Source organism: Chenopodium album, chromosome 10 (assembly GCF_948465745.1).
Source record: "Chenopodium album chromosome 10, dcCheAlbu1.1, whole genome shotgun sequence".
Classification (NCBI taxonomy): Eukaryota; Viridiplantae; Streptophyta; class Magnoliopsida; order Caryophyllales; family Amaranthaceae; genus Chenopodium; species Chenopodium album.
In genome coordinates this window covers 61,365,472-61,389,815 of record NC_137843.1, presented here as the reverse complement: position 1 = coordinate 61,389,815, position 24,344 = coordinate 61,365,472, and the positions used below count along the sequence as shown (strand labels likewise).

The following is a 24,344-nucleotide window of genomic DNA, read 5'->3' as shown; positions in this document are numbered from 1 at the left end:
CAAAGCCCTAATAATTACAACTTAACATTCAAAGAATTGGGCAAAGCCCTAATAATTACAACTTAGGGTCTGTTCATATTTACTAAACTGAGCTGAACTGAACTGAACTGAACTGATTGGAGCTGAACTGAACTGAACTGAACTGATTGGAACTGAACTGAATTGAGCTGAAATGAATATTTTATGTGAGAGGGAAATTAAGAGCTGAACTGAACTGATTGGAACTGAACTGAACTGAACTGAACTGAAGTGAACTGAAATTAAGTAAATGTGAACAGGCCCTTAATAAGATACTTTGGCTACTATGGGATTCGAAGAGTGCATTTAGCTTTACAACATGGAGCACTATAAAACTCATTAAGTCGAGCAAAATTTATTTCTAGCTAGTTAAGGAGGTGACATATAACTTTAATATAATACGGAGTAGTAATGTATTTATCTTTCTACTCACTTATACGTAGTATATCTCTTCTCGGTTTATAATTCTTGTTTTATACATATATTGTCATTCTTTATAACTCTATGTAGTGTCGCCCTTTCTTTCGAGGGAGGTTTCTAAGGGCCTGTTCTGATTTACTGAAAACAATTGAACTGAACTGAACTGAATTGAAAAAAGCTGAAATGAATTGTTTATGAGAGAAGGGAATTAGGAACTGAGTTGAACTGAATTGATTGAAACTGAACTAAAGTGAGTTGAAATTAAGCTGAAGAGAACAGACCCTAAGTTATATTTTTCATAGTTTAATGTATCTAGTGCAATACTCAATATACATGAATTAAAATCATGATGAAATATTGATTATAAAGTTGTTAATTATTAGGTCTTTTTTTCCCGAAAAATTACTACTTCCTAGTATAACATTTTCTCTCTCTTCCTTCCTTTTAGGAGGGTTGGCAATGATATACTCAACAAAAACAAATTTTCACCAAACATAAAGTTTAGTACATTCTATAGATAGAACTGAAAAAGAGTTGGTTAACCCTTGACTAATGAGTAATGAATACCAAACTTTTAAAAGCTTTGAAATCCTTTTGAATGCAAGAAATATTACGTTAACTTAAGAATGTTATTAAAGGTAAGACTATTGGTTCATACTTATCTATCAACTCGGATTTCTTGGAGTACGGTTGTTGGTGTGAGGCTGTGAGCTGTGGAGTACATTTCTCATTTATACCTCTTGTACATGTATGTAACGTACTTGTTATTCTTTTTTTTTTTTTTTTTTTTTTTTTGTTTCCTTTAATTATAAAACAAATCTTTTTACATATATATTTTTCACATAAAAGAAAGGTTTATAATTAGGAGGAGCTACAAAGATCTGATTGCACTTCAATTCCTACTTTGAGATATGGTTAATATCATCGTGTTCCTTGTTCCTACTTTGAGTTTTAATTTTTGTACGTATATCACCCTCAATTATATATTAACTACATGACTTAAACATCTGCATCATACTTGTTATTAGTGTGTATGATATGCAACACTTTTTATTTTTGAAATAGTGACATAATTTTAAAATATTGTGCTCAAAATAAGTAAATAGGGATTTTTTTTATTATGAATGTCAAAATATACATAAATGAAAATTTCACCCTTTTTTTTTCTTTTTTCTTTCCAATCTAAAAGTTAGTGAGGTAGTCAAAGCACTATAATTTGGTCTAAGAATTAATGTTTCAAAATGCATTAGGTCATAAAGACTTGAACTTTAAATGGTACAGCAATACTCTTCTTTTTTTTTTTTTTTTTTTTTTTTTTTTGTATGGTACAGTATTAATTAGTCAATAGTCATGCATAAAGTCACAAACTAATACAGAGTACCTTATAAGAAACATTAAGAAGTACTATACCAACCATTAAAAGCAATTAATCCTACAATAACGGTAATTTAAAATCATATGCACGTTTTTTTAGCCAAATAATCGCTTTGGTCATTCATTGAGACAAGTTATTCTAATGCAAAGAGAGTGATACATGGAGTTGTTAAGCTGATTACATGCAACTTTTGCATTCTTTATTGCAAAAAGAAACAAATAAATATACAAGTGATAATTAAATTCATACGTAGTACAATTTAATTATAGTACTTAATCAATAATAACTAACCTCAACTAACAAATACATTACATAATTAACAAACTCTTTATCTCATATCTCTTACTCCTTCATTCTTGCTCTGCATGCATGCATGCATGAAACTCAATTCACAAACCTGCACTTTTCTCTAACTTCTCCATGATGATGATCATTAAAACCGAGATTTCCGAGTTTTACCGTGGAAGCTGCAAATTCTACAAAGAACAAGGCCTCATATCTGGCATATGACTCGACTAAAAACTTAGTCCTATAATCATTGTACAAAGCTTGATCCGTTGCAAGTACACCCTTTCGCGCTACTAATCTCTTGTAGTACTCATTGTCGAAGACTGATGAAGTCGAGTCCAAGTAATAACCTGAATTATTGTCCCTATTATGCTTACTAGCACACTTTTGTTTTAGGGTATTGGCGAACATGATGTCCATGCTAGGATCCATGTCAAAGTTGTCATCAAAACGATGTATTTGAGCCTTAAAGGAGGAACAATGAGAGAACCCTAGGGTATGTGCACCCGAAAGGGTTACTAAATCTTTAATGCCAAGGCCTTTTTTTGAGAATAATTTTATAAGTTTGGTTGCATTAAAAGATGGTGTTGGTAAGTCTAGAGTCTCATTTGCCCTTGATGTTTTTCCATCCTTTCTCCCTTTCAACACATTCCAATATGGTCCTCCAGCCTAATAAATCCCAATAAGATCAAATCAAAATGTGACAATATTTTATTTGCATAGAACGCTAATATTATTATAAAGACTTGCTTGCAATGTAAAAACGTACCAAGTTGACTACATCTCTAGCTGCAATAGCAATAATATCAACACAAGAGACGGTTTGAGGGCAAGCCTTTTCGAGCTTGGCTTTTGCTTTATCAATCACATAATATGCGCGGAGTGAAATGTTTGGAGGGCCATCTTTCTCTGCTAGGTTATCATCCGTAGAGTCTAATAGAACTGAAGCATCACATCCCTAGACAATTGTTCCATGCATACAATATTAATTAAAAAGGTTCATCACATAACCATATATTGTGAAGATTATTAACTTTTATATAACCATAATGGAGCATATTGTATAGATTCATGTTATACATGAAAAGATCTTATATGACTATGTTTTTCTGTAAATATAAATAATAAAATTATAAAGTATGTAAATAGTGCAAAAGTTGAAAAGTCGTAAGCATATATAAGGAGGAAAAAAAGGAGTGGAGGAAGCTAGAAGACTAGAATACATACCCTAACGAAACAGTCATGAAAGAACATACGAAGGATGCGAGGAGGAACTTTGGAATCACTTAAGGTTGCCTTATGAACTACGTCTCTGATTATTCTCTCAGCATGGGGGCATGTTTGTTCATAGTAATGACTATCAAGTTGCTTCGCTTTCGTTTGAGCCACCAAAATTGAAAAAACAAAGAAAATGAAGACAATATTTTCATGCGATAGTCTCAACATAATTTGATAGGTGTATGGACTAACCTAGGGAATTAGGAGCTTAAAAGGTGAAACTGTTGAAATTTCATCGTAAAGATGGTAGTGCTATTTATTTGGAGTACTACTATATGCTATAAATGTCATACGACATTGTGTATAATTATTTTGGCCAAAAACTCTTACTAATAAGATCTACTTGTATAAGATAAAGTGTAGTTTATTGAGCTCCTCCTTTGAAGCAAATTGCAAAAACTAAAACCATTTGTTGTGTGCTTTATTTATATATCCAACTACGGAGTACACGTTTTGTTACCTACCAAAAATGCATAATACATGGAATTTCATGTGTGTATTTGTGGTAAGAAGTCTTAGAACAAAAAAAAAAAAAAAAACTACTAACAAGTGAATAATTAAGCTTTAATTTGTCATAAAGGTGGATTGTGTTTTAAAATAACCTTTTTTTTTTTTTTAATTTTTGTATTTTTTTTTAAATATTTGTTATTTTAAAATGTACTCATACATATTTTTTTGAAGAACGTTAGTGCATTTTATTAAGAAAAAATGTTATCTAAAAGTATATAAGGGGAAATTTCATCTGAGGCATGAAATTCCCAACATTGTTCAACACCAAATGGCACTAACTTGGCGAGATGATGAGCAACAAAGTTACCATCTCGTTTAACAAAACTCCAAACAACAAAATTAAACCAACTACTCAAATGAATAATATCATGCATGACAGCATCAGCTAGAGAAAGGCTCAACGAGCTCTTGCGTAACTTGGTCACGACTATGTGAGAATCAGATTCTAATAGCACCTCAGATAAGCCATGTTCTTTTGCTTTTTTAAGGCCAAACAGAGCAGCTCGACCCTCAGCAACCAGGGGATCCCAGCAAGCTCGAACACGGCGTACAGCAACAATCACGCGCTACTGCACCCAATCCCACCCAACCATCCACACAAAGAGAGGCGTCTACATTTACCTTATACACACCAGCTTGAGGGGGAGACCAAACACCACGACCAGCAGGGACAGAGGACAAGACTCGACCTCCATAAATCTTTTCAGCATACAGCCCAAAATCAGCTACCATTCTGCAATGACGCTCAAGGATAACAGCATCAGGTTCAGCCATATTATTAAAGACCCATTTGTTGCGGCGAAACCAAATGGACCAAATCAGAAAGTAGCATTTTTGTCTATAGTCAGCACTAAATTGATCAGTCCACCTGACCAAGATCTCCCCAAATTTCTCCTCCTCCCCCACCTTACAAGCTTCTTCACACCCACTATGTATCCACAGACCACGAATCCCCGGACAAAGAAAAAGCGCATGGACAACAGTTTCCACCTCCAGACCACAACATGGGCAGGAAGGGTCATCCCCCAAATGGCGGGCAGCTAAAACACCCCTGGTAGGAAGGGGGTTCGAGCACCACTTCCATAAAATGTACTCGTACATGGTACATATGATATGTAATTATTTTAACCTTTGATATTCAAGATCTTTACAATTGGTCAATTGAACTACTTAATCATTGCTTACTATACCTCATTTCTATAATTACCAACAGAACACAAGCAGAGGGAGTCAAATATTCCAAGATGAAGTTAAAAAAAAAAAAAAAAAAAACAGAACTAGATTCTACTTGGTTCACAATATCAATATTAAGCTCTAGACTAGTATAAAACTAGTCTTGGATCTAAAAAAAAACCAACAATTGTACATGAGAGAAATATCAAATATTAGAAGGTAGTTTCATAAATAATCTTGCTTGGAAACTCGATATTTGTAAAGATATTTTGTGGGCTGGTGCTTATTGATGGGCCTAACCAGTGAAAAAGCCCAAATTTGATAAAGATCGACTGAGGCATTAAGGCCCAAATCCATTGTTATTTCCACGTTGCTCCTACATGTGTGTCTTCTAGAACAAATGAGCAATACTATGGGTGAAATTCCGTGCCCACGTACATAAATCGTTATATTCGTTACTCGTATATATTTACATAGAAACTATATACAAATATACTAGTTAAAAATGTAATTCATAACTTTTAGGGCTATATATAAGGAATTAAAGTGTAAAATGAAAGAAAAAAAATGAAAATTTGAAATTTATTACACAAGTCTATACGTGAGCGTTATATATATCTTTATGACTTTACATATCAAATAATACAAGTAATTAATACTTCTTCCGTTTCTTATTATTTGCATCATTTGACTTAAAAAACTCTCACAAAAAGTGGTTCAATGGTGCAAATAAAAAAAATTGAGAGAGCAATAATCTAAATTATGTGGTACGGATAATCAAAATTTAAACATTGTACTGACAATAATGTACTACCTCTAGATCGTATTATATGCAACTTTGAAATTTTTTACATCTCACAAATAATACCCCAAAATTACATATAATACGATTCGGAGGTAGTAATTACTCCCTCCGTTTTTTTTTTTATTTGCATCACTTTTCTTTTTGGGGTGTTTTTTTTTTTTAAATACATCACTTCTATTTTTAGTAACTTTATATTATATTTTATCATTTCTCTCTCTTATTTTAAACCCCATTCAACTTATTTTATCATTTCTATCTCTTCCATGGTCCCAACTAAAATAATAAAAATATTTATCCTCTCTCACATACTTTCTCTTTCATGGTCCTCATTTTACTTTTACTATAATAATTTATACACCCACTCACAATATTACATTACTCTCCTAAAACTTTGTGCAATCCAAAGTGATGCAAATAAAAAAAAACGGAGGGAGTATAATTATACACTTCTGTTTTTTTTATAGTTGCAATAGTTTGACTTTTACATTATTCACTTATTTCACTTTGACTAGCTTTAACGATTTACGATTAAGTAAAAATATAGTTATGTGGGATCTTGTTAGATTCGTATCGATTTATACAATATTAATATAAAATGTTTATAATTTTTACATATTGGTAATTAAAGATATAAACGGTTAAAAATATACATTGACAAGCGTGAAAAGAAAAGTGTTACTAGCTAAAAAAAATACTTGGGAAGGAAATGTAAATATATAAAGGCAATATAAACACAAAAGTATTTAAAGTTGAGCACAAATTGCGCCCCCGCCAAAAACAAGAAGAGAGGAGAGACCACAAGGCCGGATTTTCACTCACGCTCATGATCTTTTCCTTCGGTGAGAATTCACGGGCCCACACCAACACACACTTAAATCCATTTAATTAAAAAGAAATATAACCAAAATTCCATGTGTCACGCCATGGTAGGAGGAAAACCTCACAAACGGCTACTAAATTACCACGTGTCGATATTAGGAGGTAGTCCCTCACCAATAAAGTAGTGTGGGACATCAATGGACCCGCCTAAAATTAGCCCCACCCTCAAAATAAAATACAGTACCAACTCTATTTTATATTATGGGTAATTTTTAATTCCTTCTTTCTAGTACTATTGCAATAACCGGGTTTTTATAATATTTTTTTATACTTGTTTTGACCACATATTATGATTTATATATAAAGTAAAATATTGTTATATGGGATTTTATTAGATTCATTCATTCATCTCGTAAGACACTTTTACAATATCAACCTTTTATAATTTTTATTTTTATATAATTATAGATATTTAGCATGTAATATGTGTTTTAAAATGCGTTATTTCATCTTTATTGTAGTATTTATGAAAAGTTGCAATATTTATAAAACATAAGGAAATATAAAAAATAGTTGTTAATTTGTTACATATTAGTATATTACATACAACAAATATATTCTTTGGAGTAGTATTTTTTTTAAAAATTGTTATTTCTCTCTATCCTCATTACATGTAGCATTATATTTTTTTCTCTTCAATACTCACAAAATAATTCACTAAAAGTTTGTATAAACTCATTAGTTGCCAATAGAGAAAATATTAATTCCGACCACAAATCACATGACATCCCCACAAAAAAGGTGATCTCACAAATTTAACCACTCTGCTAGGTCCACGGGCCACCACCTTAACTTGTTGACCCACCATAAAGTGGGGCCCACTACACCTAGCACAATCCCCAAAGTGGAGTATGAGGGGACCATCTCACACGTGCATCACTCAAGAAGCCTCACGTGCGAACTTTTTTGCTTTCCCCAAAAGGACCACAACACACTTGAAATGGATCCCACCAAAAATCAAACACATTTTCATTATCTTTGTATGGGTCCTATCTCTTTTCAATTTTGTTTGTTGAATAAATGAGCTCATTTTATACAATTTTATTTTTTATAAAAAAAGAATATGTGAATGGATCATAAGTTAAAGATTCTTTAGGGTTGTTTTTTCTCGTCTCAAACCTACCATTTGTGAATTGACCATTATTTACAATTTCCATGCATATGATAGCTTTATTAGATAAAATTTATCTACATTCAGTAGATTACATTATATACTTGATTACCTTGGTGTATAAAGTCTATGTATATGAGTATATTCAACAACATATGTGCCACACAATGACAAAAAATCACTAAATCGAGATGTGCATAACCAATGTGATCATTACAAGCACATATAGGTGTATATGGTTGCACATATATACATTAACCAAGCATTGTCAAAAATAGAAATGTGTTAAATCAATACGTTCATTACTACGGATAATGAAATTGGTATTCATTTGAATGCAAAGAGTCACGAAACGATAAAGAATGAAACACAAAGTAATTTAAAGGATAACAAAGTGAGGATGAATCTTCAATATCAAAGTGAAACATAAATGTCAAATTTAGAGAAAGTTTTAAAGTTAGAACTATCCCTCACAAATTGCATCATAAAACGGCTAAAAGCCTCTAAAACCTAACTAAATTTTTGCACAATCACTCCAAAAGCTAAAAATAACATGCTAAGCATCATAATAACTAGATTAAAAAGCCTAAAAGTGGCTAAAAAGAGAAACCCACCACCACCAATCAAACCACCTCCTTAATCACCCAACAAAATGTAATGGGATTAACAATATCAAACACTTTGAGTTTGGTACTTTGATCAAATTGTGAATGCCTCATAAATTGAAATCCCCTAATATTTTAATAAATTAAAATCCACCAAAACTCATCTTACTTACAACTTATATGACATGACATTACATCATGATCATCATCCATTAATCCATTCCTAAAATTTCACCAAAATGTCAAACTGCTTGTGATGAAGATGAAGGTGGTGGTGTAGCACTATTACTACTTCCTCCTGCTTGTACTTGAAGCTGAACTTGTTCTTGAGACATTCCTTGATGATTATTATGATTATGATGATGATTAGTCTCATTAATAGGTCTACTACCCATCAATTGTAACTCCCTCTTTTGATGATTCTTATCATATATCTCTAGTGAAAAATCCAATAATGATGCAGTAGTAGCAGTATTGTTATTACTAGTATTTGTTGTAGGAGCATTCCCATTGCTAGTACCTGAACTCGGCCCTACACCCGTCTCATTCCGCCCACCACTTAAACTCATCCCCGGAACGACCTCAGACACGAAACTATTTATAGGCCGCGTGGCTAACCCGAACACTGGGGCAGCCCAGAACTGAGCTTGCTGGCCTCCACCGGCGGCATTGGGCACCATGAAAAAATTAGCAGGCCAAATCGGCACAAGTCCCTGGGGTGGCGGACCAGGGGCTTGTGCCGTAGTGAAGCCCAATGCCGCGGTGGCAGGCATAATAGGCGCCAACCCACTCGAAAGCGTAACACCACTACCAACACCAACACCAACATCAGCCATATCAACAAAATCACTATTATTAGTCCTCCTACGCTTCTTCCCACCATAATCATCCTCGTCTTTTCCCGACGAAGTAGTCGGAATCTTCAAAGTCCCATTCACAGAAACAGCAATAGCAGGAATCGTACCCGTACCAGTAGCTTCAATAATAGACGGTTCAGCTCGTTCAAGAAGCCATTTGATTGTTTCACCATCAGATTTATGCCCGAGTTCTCGCGTTAGCTGGAAGATCCGAGCAGCGCAAGCTGCGGGCATTCGGATCCTCCGACCTCGACCTTCAACCTTCGTATGACGGTCCTTCGATGGCCGTTTACGCACCAAAGGAGGAGGTGAAGCGAGTGTAACCGCGTCAGTGGGTTCCACCTTCAACGCCGCCGGAATTATCGCCATCGATTCTGAGTGGTCCACCGGAGGTAATGGGTCCGTCGCCGGAAAATCGCCGGAGTTTCTACTATTAGTGTCGTTGTTGCTGCTACTGTTGTTCCCTTCGTCTTCCATTGTTTGTTTTTCTTTGTTTGAAGAAATTGATGCCGATAAAAATCTAAAACGACCCAGAAAAATTTAGGAATTACCCAAATAAATTTGAGGAAAACCCATTAAAAAAACTCAAGAAACAATAACACCCAGATGAAGAATTGAACAAACAGTTTCATTGGAGAATAAGAACGAACAGGTGGTGGGCGGGGAAAAGGAGGGAACAGAGCTTTAATTTTTGTCAATTTTTCTTTGACTCGAATTGGATTTATATTGTACTGTTAACAGATTAATAGAAGACTGTTTATAAATACTTAATTAATAATAATAGTGATAATTAGAGAGTAATAAATCAGAAAGGAAGAGAGAAGAGGAGAGAGAAAACAAACCCTAGAAAAGGCAACCCCACTTATCCGCTGTGGATGGCTTCTTCAAAGATTGGGACCCTCCAAATTTTTTACTTCGTAATTTTTTAATTAATTACTTTTTTTATTATTATATAATCAATATTTTTAATTTTAATGGGTCTCCACACCGCTAAAGGAGGGGACTACATATAAATAGAGGGTGAGAAAATCAACGGTAGAAGAGTTTGGCCCCACAACAAAAATGGGTCCATAAGATAAGAATGAGTTTTGTGGAGAATTGGGACCCACCAATATATGTAGGGAGGAAGAGATAGGTCCCTCTTTATTTGGTCAATTTTAGTTGTCATTAAAATTGACACAATTGTTTGATATGTAAAAAAAAAATGACATTAGTGTAGATAAAAAAAATAATAAAATAAAAATACTGTGTTTTTGTTTTGTTTTGTTTTGTTTTTTTTTTTTTTTTTTAAAGAAAAATAAGGCAAGTTTTTAAAAAAACAAGTATTTCTAAAAAAAATAAAAATAAAAATACAAGTAACAGAAGTAGTAATATATTTACTAGTATTTGAATTTACTCTGTTGTGGAGATCAAATAATTTTATAGTTCGTATGCTATTACTTTATTAATAATTTCACTTAAAAACATTTAGCTCCATTCTCATTATCATGTGGTTTAAAGCCCCACCACAGAAGAATTGAAGTTGAAAGATCTATCAAAATTTGGTTTTAGTTTAAAGAAACTAAGGATGTATCACATTGTGATTATATGAATACTTTATTACTTTTATATATAGTATAATTCTATGTGATTTTTGTATACCAAAACTTGATTTTGTTGAACACGTACATAGTAAATCCTTAATTATTTGTGTTAATAAAAAAAGTTATATGGATAAATTATAGTTTTAGGATTGGTGAATGCACACATCAGATGCAAATAAAAGTTGTAGAGATTGATAACTATAATAGATATAGAGATTGAGAACTATATATTAATAGAGAGAATAATAAAGGCAAGACAAGTAGTATAAAGGACACACAAATGGCATGTTATTTAACGTGAGAAAAATCCTCAAATCCACTATATGCAAATGTAGTGCAAAGGTAGAAAAGGCTTATGTATATTTATGGCTTCTTGTGTGTATGTATGAATGCTTATCCCTAAAATTTATAGTTGTAGATGTAGGTTGTAAAAAAGGGTTAGTTGTGTATGTATGACATGTTCTTTTTTTTTTCTTTTTCTTTTTTTTTTTTTTTTTTTGAAAGCTTCTAGTATATGTATAAATGCTCCACCATAACAATGAGCCTATAAAAATTTGAGCCACACCCAACAAATAAAGCTTAGGAGGATTGCTCTAAACATTATCTAATGGTTTTAATAGACTTATTACACAAAATTTTACCATTTTGACTCATCTAAATAACATAAACTAGAATAAACCAAGATGAATTATAGTATTAACGTACAAATATCAATTAAAATAATTATTAGGATAATAATGCATCGGCAAGCAACAAAGGAAATATATGATTTTTTAAGGTAGTCCCATTATTTGGACTAGAGAGTTGGTTATAAGGTTAGGCTGATACGAGAGTTAATTAGATATGATACAAAAATAGCCCAACTGGGTATTACACTATTACCTTGCCACAAGCTTAGCATGGCATGAGATGCCCAATAGGTCAAAAGATGAGCATCATTATCAAAATTTAATATGAGCACCACTAACTAACTCGTGTGTAAGCCTACTTAATATTGATTATATAACCATGTATACTACATCCAATTCTTAATGCTTGTTTGGTTCAACATTAAAAACAAATTTCCATTTAATTTCATATATCATGAGAAGTTTTTTCTCTTGCTAATTACATAAAAATTGTGCAAAATTGTCTGTTTGACATGATGAGAATTAGTATTTCCTAGGAAATAACTTCCTATTCATATTCATCGTAGAAATTCACTCACCCAGGATAGCTTAATGAGTTATTTTTCATGTTGTGTGAGAATTCATTTTTCCTTTGGAAATTTCTAATCAAACACAACATATTTTAGCTATTGTCTAAGAAGTTCCAATTCCAAGGAAAATATCTTCCAATTAACAAAACAAGCACATATTATGTGCAACAATGGACATTACATGTGAGAATTCCTTTGTTGCACATAATAAGAACGAAGGTAGTATATTAAATTACCAATCACAAATCCTATACGATAAGACTTATTTAGTTTGTCACAAATATGAATTGATTTAGTGTAAGGCACAGTAGCACGATACACAAGCCTACATAACCTGACCCATGCTCAACTTTAATTAGAACTGAGCCTAATTGAGTCATAGGTCAGTTAGTTTAGTACAATGCATAGAAGGTTAAAATCTACCCAAGGACCCAACAATTAGCAATTCTTAAACATGCATTATTTTACTCAAATCATTTTTTGTTGAATGAAATTAACCACCGAACCACGCCAGGGACAAAGGTTACACACTCGTAATCAAATTCCGTTCACATCATACTTTGTCTCTCTTTTCACGAAAAAAATAAAATACAAAAACAATACTCAACCATGAAGCTAGGATTAGCCGAAACTTCCAAGGTGAGTGTTAGTGGACCATTTTAACCTAAAACTTAAGCTGATAGTTAAGGCCCAGGAATATGTTTTATACTCTATCACATCCCCTCACACCCATCGCTTAATATTCCACTTGAAAGTAGGGATAGATGAGATTCGAACTCGTGACCTTTATGTCACACTGGCTCTGATACCACGTTAGTGGACCATGTCAACCAAAAACTTAAGCTGACGGTTGAGACCCACGAATATGTTTTATACTCTATTAGTGAGAACTCCATAATTATGCTTCCACTTGATTTTAAGTTTTTTTTCCAATCTACCCTCAAAATGCACATCTTACTTCATGTTGTTCTAAATAACACAGATTTATTACTTGAGATTTTCGTTCATTTTGTCTCATATTTTTGTCCACTATCTTCCCAATATATGAATATATGATCACGTCATTCTTCAATGTGACCACCTAATGATGTGATGCCAATTCTTATTTGAAGAAATATATTAAACGTTACTGTCTCTTTTGATGGGCATGAATTTAGAGAATCTGGATTAATGCTGATGTTTCAACACCCAGATTTTGGAAATTTTAAATGCTGTTAATTTGAACTACTGTTTTACTATTTTGGTGGCATTTACATTTTGGAACTTGATTTTTTGAAGGAATTTTTGTTAGAGTCTTCCAACTGTTTGATAAAATGCCTGAGAGAAGTCTTCTGCTGTTGGGCCACATGGGTTTTTTTTAGAGTGGGTTTCACAATCAGCTGGCATTATGAGGTAATTGGGTAGGTGTAATAATGTTCCTCTTTTATTATGATTATCAAATGTTTTTCTTTTCTTTATTTGTTAATTTGATGAAATGTGGTTTATATGAAAAGTTGTTTAATTGATATTGTGGATTTCTTGTTCTTTTTGTCAATTCAAAGGACCCTAAGATTAGTTTTAATAAAGATGGGATTTTTGATTTGTTGATGCTATCAGGTGGTTGTTTTCCTCTTCAAAAATTTGCATTAGGGTCATTTTTCCTTGGTAATAGTCATTTGGTGTTTAAATTCTAGGCAATTATAGCATGAGACGGAAAATGTCACCTCATTTCTCGAAAACTATCCTCTCATAACTCGCAAGTTAATCATGAAAGTTTCCCCCTCTTTCTATACTAGTTGTCTTACAGGCTTACAGCTTGAGAGAGTAAAGAGACCAGATAACTCGCAAGTTACTTTTGAAAGGTACCCTTTGTTTTGATAGAGTCTTATAAATTACAATAAGAGAGAATAATGAGACCATATACTACCTCCGTTAAATGTTATCTGCAACTTTGGAGGAGTTTGCGGTTCACGATGCAAAATTTGAGGGGTGAAAATTAGAGTAAGTTTAGAGGATTTAATTAAAGTAGAGGAGAGAGAAAAGCTAACCCCCCCACTTGCATTTGAGTGGGGAAATCTGTCAGTTTTAAGAGGGAAAGAGATTTCCCTCTTAAAATTTCACAAAAATTTCAAACAATTTGAATTTTTTGGAGATTCAAAACTCCCACCAAAATTTAAAAAAAAAAAAACAGATTTCAGCAACTAAGTTTGAGCATTTATGAGGCATATAAAAGGAGTCTCATTCATTACAATAGCATTCAATGTTTCTCCCAAAAGACAAGCCATGAAATTTTCAAAATTACAGCATTAGTTTTCCAAAAGTTAGCACTAATCACAGTCATTAATTCCCTAATTATCCAAAAAATTATCCTAACTAAAGTCAATGCTGCACATCATCTTCACATTGACAGATGCTTCATTGGCTTGGCACCTCCATCATCCATATAGCCTACCAGGAACGCCCCTTCTTCACAAAAAAAAAAACCAGCAGGGACTCCTGTTTCATCAACCTAAAGCTGGAAAAATTTCATGTGTAGTAAAAGTCATGGCAGAGTATGAAGAAGGGGTGTTTTTGGATGTTGATCAACTGTTAACAGAAGTAGAACTAGCAGAGCTCTACTATGATTATGAAGAATACATGCAAGATAATGGCTTGTATGATGAATCTGATGATGAAGTAATGGAAGAACAGGGGCAGCAAGACAATGACCAACAGGGACAACAACAAACAGAAGATCAAGGCAACATTCAAGCACCAACAAGCAGAAAACAACTTGATTTGCACAAGAAGAGGGAGATTGTAGATGCAATGTTACTCAAAATGCACAATGGCAACTTACCAAGAGGTTACATGCAAGAATTGTCACAGAAATTCAATGTACACAAATCAACAATCACAAGGGTTTTCAAGGATATAAAAAAACAGTTGGAACAAGGTGATGTGATTGATGTCAGGTCCAAAAAAATTGGAAGAACAGGGCCTAAACCAAGGGAATTTACTGATGAATTCCTACAGTCAGTGCCCCTGCACCTTAGGCAGATAGAGAGGAGTTATGCAGCAGCATTGAAGATATCTCATGTTACTCTTCACAATTTAAAAAAAAAAGGCAGGCTCAGAACCCATACAAGCAGCAACAAACCAGCTCTCACAAGTGACCACAAAATAGCAAGAATTAAATGGATTTTGTCACACATTAATCCTATCATTGGGGACTCAGACCCTACATTTGAGGATATGGACCATGTCATCCACATAGATGAGAAATGGTTCTATCTCAATCTAGATAAAAGGAGATTTTATCTCCTTCCAAGTGAGGAAGACCCACACAGAGTTCAACAGTCAACAAGATTCAAACTCAAAGCAATGTTTATGGCAGTAGTGGGAAAGCCATTGTATGGGAGAAATGGGGAACTACTACATGATGGGAAATATGGGATCTTCCCTTTCACAGTCAAAGAGCAAGCAAAAAAATCAAGCAAAAACAGGCCTGCTGGAACATGGGAGACCAAGGCAATACAAAATGTGAACAGGGAGGTCATTAGGGATATGTTGCTCACAAAAGTCATACCATCAATCATCTCAAAATGGCCACAAAGTCTAAGCAAAAATGTCACAATTCAATGGGATAATGCAAGACCACACCAGATTCCAAGAGATCAATAATTCATTGAAGCAACAACTGCAAATGGGTTCAACATTGAATTGGTGTTTCAGCCACCTCAGTCACCTGATATGAATGTGCTAGACTTAGGATTGTTCAGGTCAATTCAGTCACTACAGTACCAATCATTTCCAAGCAACTTGGATGAGCTAGTCAAGAAGGTCATTGAGTCTTATGACACTTTCAAACCAGAGGTCAACAAGTACATATGGATCACTTTGCAAAAATGCATGATCATGATATTGCAAGCAGAAGGGGGTAACAAGTACAAAATTCCCCATATGAACAAGAAAAAGCTAGAGAATTTGGGCATTTTGCCAGACAAGGTGGAGGTGCAAAGGAATATAGTGATGGGAAGTGTAGAGTATCTAAACACAATGTTTAGGCCAGCCAATCAAGGGACTCAAGAAGCAGCAGAAGAAATGGAAGTGGATGCAGATTAGGGGACTCAAGTAACAAACCAGGTTTTGCACACTAACAACATTGACTGCCACACATAACCAGTTAACTTTTTTTTTTGCCTTATGTTCTTGTTAATGAATAGGTGGTTAGGTGTATTTTGGTGATTTACATTGAACTAACACTTTAGGCAGTCAAATGTGTAGTCTTTTGTTTATGTGCATCAACTTTTGAAATTACTATGTCAATGAAATGACAAAGACAACTTTTTGAAGTGGTATGCAAAAAACATGTTCATCAGAAAGGTTTTTTTTTTGTTGAATACTACACTTCACAACATTGTTACCTCTACAACAATCTCAAACAAGAGAGTGTTGGAGCAACTCAAATGTGTAAAGTGAAATTCAATTGAGTCCCTTCATCATTTGAAGCATACAAGGGTGGAATTTGAAACAGACAAGGGGGACTCCACACATTCATCAGCCAAAAAGCAGTAGGGGGGACTCATTGATGCATTGGTATAACTACAACACCAAGCCATAGACAATGCTCTCTACAAAACATGAACATTGAGAACATTGACTTTACCACAAAACAAAACAATCAAACCAAACTGACCTAAGCTTTCATCATTCATCAATCACAATCCCTTGTTCCAACTTAGACAGTACACAAACAGAGAGATCAAGGCAAACAGATCAAGGCAGCATTATCATTCACTATAACCATATCAGTCATAAGTACTACTGTCCAAATCAGCATCAACATAACAACTTAACATAATATGAACAAGATTCCAGCCTCACAAAGAATGTAATTAAGCCACAAGCAAGCTTATCTAACATATCCATCAAAAAAAAAAAACAATCCACCAGCATATAGGCAACAGGACTCATATAATTCACCCACCAACAACATAATCCAGTATCACCAAATCAAACCAACAAACACATGCATAAAACCAAATCAAACCAACCAACACATGCATAAATCCAAATCCAACCAAGCAACACATATGAGGGACTCAAGAAAGTAAATTAAAGAGATTAGGGTTAGGAATCGTTACGAAAGCAGTCACTCAGAGGGTTGAACCGAACGGTTCATTCGCCTCACATAGCATTTGACCACAGGGACGTCAGAGCACCCAGATTCAGGCTCCTTGGCAGCAGAAGGTGAAGCGTCCTCCATATCCTCATCCTCATCAGAAGAAAGGATGATGAACTCATGGTCTGGAAGCCCACGCATCCTTCTAAGAGCAACACGCGCCGCCTTCCTCGTAGATCTGACCTTGGGGGGTGACCTTGGCCTCTTAGATCTGGCCATTTTAGGAGCCACTGCAACCCCCAAAGCAGATTCGGCAGCAAGATCTACAGGAGCAGGAGCAGCAGAGCCCAGATCTGCAGGAGAAGGATCAGCAGACCCAGACTCAACCACCATCGGAACAGGGTCCTCCTCCCTCTTCAACTTCCCCTCTTCCTTCTTCAGACGTTCCTCCTTATCAATACTCTTGAGGACTTGACCCAAAGCCCTGTATGTGTACAGAGTACAGTACCGACTAGTCTCAGCAGATTCGTAGAAGTCACGAGGAAAAGGGTTGCCAGTTTCAAAATAATGGAGGAAGTGGTTGATGAGATTCTCCTCACCCTTATCATTTGTGGCAAGGTAAGCATCTTTCAAAGGATCGAGGTTAGACATACTCGTAGGGGACTCGTTTTTTCCACGAAAATGGTGAGATGAGGAGTAGATCTGGAGAGAATGAGAGGAAGAACGGAGGTAAAAGAGGAGAGAGAAGACGGGATACGATGAACTAGGGTTCATCTTCTGGAGAAGATTCAAGAACATAAAGGGAAACTCAACCATCAGAATTTAATTTTTGATGGTTGGGGATGTGAGTAAATGAAGAGAGAAGGAGGGAGATGGAAAATAAAGGGAGGGAATCATTAGGTTAGAGTAGATCTGATTAGTTTTAGGTTAGTTAAATCAGATTAGATTAGGAGATAATAAGGGTAGTAATTAAAAAAAAAAACTTAAGTAAGGGTAAAATGGTAATTTCATGCATTTTTTTTTACTAAAAATGGCAAAAAAATGAAAAGTTGCAGATAACCCTGATCATCCCGAAATGGCAAAAGTTGCAGATAATATTTAACGGAGGTAGTATATAAGTTCTTGGTTTAGCAATCACTTGTTTCCCTGGCCTATGTCAATGAAACTAACTCTCGTTGCTGCTGCCAAATTAATTTAAATTGCTTATGAGTCTAGGTTCGTCTTTTGTATCTGGGTTTCTCAAGGATTACACATTTTTTGGACCAATATATGACTAGTTATGTTATTGATGATACTATAAGAAGTCGTGACTACTAGAATTCAGTTTGATGAGAGTTGCTACCATGTAGTTTGATTGGCTGACTGGTATCTTACACCAGCAGATTGTGTAAAGGTCGCTTTATTCGTGCTTTGTCAAATCTTATGGGAATTTAGTGAAGCATGCCAGAAATTTATAATTCAGTTCGTACTGGTCCGTTGGTTCCAGACCCACCATTACACAAGTTCCTTTGTCTTAAGCAGCCTGATCTCTATTGTGTTGCTTTATCCTTTTATGTTACTATTTTGCTATGTAGGCATTATGGTAGGTTTGGAGCTTTTTAGTACTTATTAGTTTTTGTTTTGAGAGTCCTTTTCTTATGCTGCTTTCCTCAGCATTATGTCATATATCATGTTTGACAGCTATGTTACTCTTGTGCCTTCTCCTGTCAACTGAACATTATGTTCTATATCTAGTTTTTGTGTTTTGGAGGAAAAGAGGAGTGCTTCCGAACATACTCACATACTGAAGCCTTCAACGTTCATATATCAATGACATCCTGGATTTCCCGATTAATTTTAAACAACTTACCAATATCTTTACAAAATTAAGAAGTATGAATAATTGGGTGTGTCCAATTGCTGATTTTTGTAACACAAGATCAATAGTGTATCTCAGGGTAAGCTTTAGAAATTCCAGCTCTACTTAGCATAGACTTATTGATAGCTCTATTAGTCCGTATCAGTTTATCATCAATTATGTGCTGCTTACTGGAAACCTGTGGCTAAGAAAACTCTTTTTCTCACTGGTGTCAACTATTTATAGTTGTGTTCTGTGTTTATTTTTAATCTTATATTAACGTTATTATGATCTTAGTATCACTAAGAAGCTTCTGAGAACGAACACCCGGTTGGCTTGGGGTTATACGGTTATAAAGTTCTAGTTTTCCTTAGCAGCTTAGGCTGTTTATCTGTCACTCTGCTTGTCACGCTAAGCATGCTATCCAGAGCTGCAAAAATTAAGGAAAATTTTCAAAGTTTTCACTTGGGCTGTAATTGCCCTTTTTTTATTTATTTATTTTTTAATTTTATTTTTTTTGAATTGGCCTAGTACCTACTTTTCTTATCATTCCTTGGGATACCTCAACTAATTAGCTTTCTGACTCCTGAAAAGTACAGAGACGACCTTAACATGTTAGCTTCATAGGAAGTGCAATGTACAATTGGAAAATAATATGAAGAGCTTATCCATAGGAGACTTGATTGAAGAGCATGAAGAGAACATGAAGGCCACATTTAAGGAAACCGTAGCTTCTATTTTTGTATGCTTATTATACCACATAGAAGTATTCTTCCATGGTTTGGTGAATTTATAGCAGCCCACTGCCTACCCTGGTTTTGCATCCAAACTATCAGTTAGTCATCCAAAAGTTATAAGCAATTAGGTTGCACATAAAGCTTTAGATGTTGTTTTATTAGATGGCTTCTATTTTATCTATTCTGTGGCTAGAGGACAACAGTCATTGAGTTATAACATATTCTTTTTACCGCAACTTCTGTAAAGTCTTCAACCACCATCACTATCCAAAAGTTTTGATAAGCAACTAACTGTAGCCTAAACATTGCATCTAAGTACAGGTCTTGTTTGGGGTTAGCAGATATTAGATAGCATATAACAATTTCTATAAAAGTAGATTCTGTTAGTATTTTTGACATGGAACCAGCTCAGAGCAAGTAACAGATTCTGTAAAAGTGTTCAGTTGATTAACACCTAGCTATGGATTTTTTAAAAATTTGTACTGAACGATAGGCGTGCATTTTGCTTTATAAAGTAGCATAAGCCATAAGGTTAATAATAGATATTTATGGATTAATTACGTATTTTGGACTCTTACAAAGATATGCCTTCAAAGAGAGTATTTTAATCTCCACTACTTTTACAGTTTACCCTTAACCAAATATTACAAAACCATAGATTGACTCGTCAAAGCTGTTACTTGGAGTCTAATTTACTCTTGTTCCTTACAATTCACTCTTTACCAGACATTTTCATGCAGAGTGTGCTTGCATTTACTGACATAGCTTTGTTGTGTTTGCATATGTTTATATTATATTTCTAGTAAGATATTATCATTTTAGTCATCATAATATGCAGGCAAATTTTTTGTTTGTACCACTGGTAGTGCTTTTATGGTATAAATACTATAAACAAAGATTTCATGCTATTCTACTGTAATAATGTCATGTAAGACATAAACTGTATCAGATAAGACTGATGTTGAAACATTGAAGGGCAATGATTGGGCTGGAATTTTGCAAAAGAACTCAAAAATTCTACCTGAAATGCTGACAATTTGAAGGGAATATGCTTATCAGGAGCTATAAGAAGCAGCAGGTACGTTTTGTTGTTTTATGAGTATAATAAAAGGAATTTTACCAGATTGTGAAGTGAGATGTACAGTAATGGCATATACTTTGTATAAAATATGCTGTCAAAAAGGTAAAGAGATAACAGATCCTTGATTCAATCACACTATGAACCTTGGTATGCTTCACCTGTAAGCATTGGTGACCTCATGATTCCGAAAACTCTGGAAAATTGATTATTGAACTAAGAATTGCCGCCGTTCAGATTTCAACGGTTGTCTGATTAAGGGCAGTGTATCGCCATCTCTCTTTCTCCACAAAGTCTGCATCCAAGAACTGAGCTACAAAAGCCCAAAGCTTGTAAGCATCTGCAAATGTGGCAATGAATCCGAATGCAGCTGTAACTACTCGTATACCTAGGTTTTCCTTTCCTTTCTTTTTGTTTCCTGGGTTTTCCTTTGCTTCACATCTTCTCTTCTCAAGAACACTAGCCTTTTGTTGTTCATACTTTTCTGGAAACCAAATATGATGCAGAAAACCATAGCTTAATGATATGCTTTTCCTATCAGCAAGTTTCTGTATTAGAATAGGTTCAACCTTTTCGCCTTTCCAATCAAACACATTGAAAGCCAAGGCTGGTCCTCGATCAAACTTTATCTTTGGCCCATATATTTTTACCAAGGGAACTGCCCTTTCTGCATTTGGGTGTTGGAGCTTTGTTAAACCATTAATGAGCCAATTGACAAGGTACCTACTCCTACTATTTACCAGTGAGAGCCCCAATGCATCAATATGATCCAAGCACCTACATTCAACTAGTGAATTCCTTTTTCTGCTGATTACCGTGCTTCGTCGCTCAACAAAAAGATCACTAGCTTCATCTATCACTTCAATTTCTGAGATTTTTTGTCCATTAATCTTGACTCTAGTATCTTTATTCCTTACTGACGTAGAGGACTCCCCTTTTTCCATTGTCGGTGCTTGGATGGATATTGGACCAGAGAAGGAATTTGATGATGATGAACCCAACTCAAGCTCTTGTTCAAACTCTGTTTCAGTGCCAGAAGATTCTTCAGGCAGGTAAAATAACTTCCTTGCTGAGACAATACTTACAATTCCAGCAGAAGTTGAAGTTTCCAGGATCGAAATGGCCGATTTCTTGACAAAGAGACACCCAAATCCAGATGGGTTCTCCCCAAAAACCTTGTAGAAAGAGCATATTAAGAAATCTGGCTGGAAGAGAGACAGTCCCAGACTATCCATGTCTTTTGGTCCCACAGCACAGGCATCAAGAAGGATATGCCATCCATGTTCTTGTGCCACTTTCATCCATTGGTAAGAGTATCTAGCACCTGTCACTCTTGATTGAAGCTGGAAAACAAAAAGCCCTCTTTTCTTGCTGATCATTCTCTTGCTGGTAATCATACTCCTCAATTTTGATGAGTGAATCCTTAATCTTGGCCATGTAAACTCAGCTGCCATTGCTTGAGCTCCTCTCTTCTCTGAGCTATTAATCAATGTATCTACTGCCTCACTGTCATGATCATAGACAGTGAGGAGCTTCTTACAAGACCCAAAAGGATATGACTCTGCAACTAATCTGAAGGCTGATGTTCTGTTTGCTGTCAGAACAACAGAATAATCATCTTCACTAATTTTGAGGAATTCCCTGATCCTCTTCTTGATTGCAGACTCCAATCTCGATTCATTTCCTCCTTCAAGCAAGTGGTTCTTCAGATTTACTGACTTATATGATAAGTGGAACACCGGAAAGTCCGAGCTGTGGGGCCGCAATGGAGGCGGCGAAGATGGTGTTGAAGGATATGTGAGAGAAAGCTGATTGTGAAGCTGTGAAAAAGAGAACAAGCCAATGCCAATGTAATCAAGGCATACATGGTTAGAGAGGGAAAGATTGTAGTACTCTTGAGCACGTATTTCATCAATTTGGTAAGTCTCAGTGTAGTTTGGGTAGGTTCTGATGAACTGATCAAATGCTTCTTGCAGGGAAGGAAGGGAGTCAGGGTTGTTAAACTCAGTGTTAGGGAACAAAGAGGAAGAGGTGGTGGAAGCAAAAGTGCGACGGTTTTCAGCTGAAGAATTTCTCGGTTTAGCAGCGGTGGATTTATCAGCTTCATTTAGAGTGAAGAAAGGAGTTGGGCAGCAGCCATGGAAGCACAATTCTGTGGCCTCCCTTGTAGAAGTTGACTGCATTCTTTGGGTAACTTCTTCAAACTGTCTTGGTTTTGTGCTCTGCTTTCATATTATTTTCCTACTACTATTGCTTTTCATTACTCATATCTTAGGAGTTAATTTAGTTTTTTGAGGGTATTGCTTAGTTTGGAAGTATTATAAAGCACAGCCCCACTTTAAATGCATTTTTTTGGACAAACGCACTTATTAAGGGGCCATAGTGTGGTGACTTTTAACAGGTCATAGTACTAAAGACCCTCTCTTTTTGTCTTTCAATCTACACTTGTGGACTATCTTACATTTGACTAGTCGTATTACAATTATCCCTTTCATTCCAATCTTTTGATGATTACGATCACTTGAGAGAAATTATCTATGGTAACTTTGTAGCGAAGACTATTTATCAAAATGATCACACTTAATAGCAAGAAAATGATCTATAATACAAGGTTATTGTAGATAATTCCTTTCTTTCTACACTAAAAATCTATAAAGAACATCATTTCCCTTCTTTTTACACCAAAAATTAATAAAGAACAATGAAAAAGAAAGGATAGTTCTTTTTAGTTTTCTTGTAAACATGTCAAGAATCAAATGAGAGTGCAAAAAGATTATCTATTCTTTTATTATTCGACCCTGCCTTTGATTTTTAGTTTATCATTCATGGTTGCCTGGTTGGTCCTACTAATGGAGTGTCAAAGGTATACCTGACGTGTTAGAACCTGGTTAGGATCTTTTCTATTTTCCTAGAAAAAGGATCATGAATCTCATACTATAACCATTAAATTTTTTTAATGAACACTTTAAGATTTTGGGTGAAGTGTACGAAATGAATAAGTATGAAAAACTGTTCGATTACTTTATTGTTGAAATGAATAAGAGCTGGAATTTGTGAAGAATATACTTTTGGCTAATAATTGCTCATAATTGTCCCCCAATGCCCTAAACACCGAAATATACTCTGTAATAACTTTTTTTTTTTGGTATCTTTTTGCTTGTGTATAGTACTTTATATGTGTCCTCAGTTCACACTACTTTCGTTCTCTTGATAAACCTGCCAAGATAAGCTGTAAACTTAAATTAAGGATGAGGAAGTACTACAGAGTTTAACTTAATCGTTGAGCTCTCTAAATAGTACCCAAGTATACCAAAAAAAGGTGTATCTAGTTTTCACACTTTCGACATTATTTACAAACCTTAGTGTTTGACCTATCACATCTTGGGGGAGTAATTATTAATGAAAATATAGTTTGCTTAAAAAATATTCGAGTAATTGACAGTGGTGACAATGTGACAGTCAATTAGTCTATTTAGCCTGATTTAAGAAAAAAAAATTATATAGTCAGA

At 34.9% G+C, this 24,344-nt stretch overlaps 4 protein-coding genes across 4 annotated transcripts; 1 reads left to right on the top strand and 3 right to left on the bottom strand.

The window, feature by feature from the left end:
• Positions 1-2,197: 2,197 nt before the first annotated feature.
• LOC145565656 (peroxidase 66-like) lies at positions 2,198-4,990 on the bottom strand. The gene is made up of 5 exons (XM_081625588.1): positions 4,511-4,990; positions 4,267-4,455; positions 3,329-3,571; positions 2,871-3,059; positions 2,198-2,770 (listed from the first exon to the last, which is right to left on the bottom strand). The coding sequence occupies exons 1-5, from the start codon at positions 4,988-4,990 to the stop codon at positions 2,198-2,200; spliced, it is 1,674 nt and encodes a 557-aa protein (XP_081481714.1).
• A 3,587-nt stretch (positions 4,991-8,577) lies between these two features.
• Positions 8,578-10,072, bottom strand: LOC145564472 (transcription factor TCP19-like). Its single transcript, XM_081624778.1, has one exon. It carries the CDS (start codon positions 9,794-9,796, stop codon positions 8,705-8,707), a length of 1,092 nt encoding a protein of 363 aa, XP_081480904.1. The 5' UTR covers positions 9,797-10,072; the 3' UTR covers positions 8,578-8,704.
• Positions 10,073-14,623: 4,551 nt separating this feature from the next.
• On the top strand, positions 14,624-16,183 carry LOC145565655 (uncharacterized). Its single transcript, XM_081625587.1, has 2 exons — positions 14,624-15,613; positions 15,794-16,183. The coding sequence occupies exons 1-2, from the start codon at positions 14,624-14,626 to the stop codon at positions 16,181-16,183; spliced, it is 1,380 nt and encodes a 459-aa protein (XP_081481713.1).
• A 4,885-nt stretch (positions 16,184-21,068) lies between these two features.
• Positions 21,069-23,018, bottom strand: LOC145565654 (uncharacterized). Its single transcript, XM_081625586.1, has one exon. It carries the CDS (start codon positions 23,016-23,018, stop codon positions 21,069-21,071), a length of 1,950 nt encoding a protein of 649 aa, XP_081481712.1.
• Between the last annotated feature and the right edge of the window lie 1,326 nt (positions 23,019-24,344).

Coding starts and splice junctions, on each gene's coding strand:
- LOC145565656 (XM_081625588.1), bottom strand. CDS start 4,990: ATGTACGAGTACATTTTATGGAAGTGGTGCTCGAACCCCCTTCCTACC. Junction 3,060..3,328: donor TTCATGACTGTTTCGTTAGG/GTATGTATTCTA, acceptor ACAATTGTCTAG/GGATGTGATGCTTCAGTTCT. Junction 2,771..2,870: donor CTAGAGATGTAGTCAACTTG/GTACGTTTTTAC, acceptor GGGATTTATTAG/GCTGGAGGACCATATTGGAA.
- LOC145564472 (XM_081624778.1), bottom strand. CDS start 9,796: ATGGAAGACGAAGGGAACAACAGTAGCAGCAACAACGACACTAATAGT.
- LOC145565655 (XM_081625587.1), top strand. CDS start 14,624: ATGGCAGAGTATGAAGAAGGGGTGTTTTTGGATGTTGATCAACTGTTA. Junction 15,614..15,793: donor TACAAAATGTGAACAGGGAG/GTCATTAGGGAT, acceptor TTGGTGTTTCAG/CCACCTCAGTCACCTGATAT.
- LOC145565654 (XM_081625586.1), bottom strand. CDS start 23,018: ATGCAGTCAACTTCTACAAGGGAGGCCACAGAATTGTGCTTCCATGGC.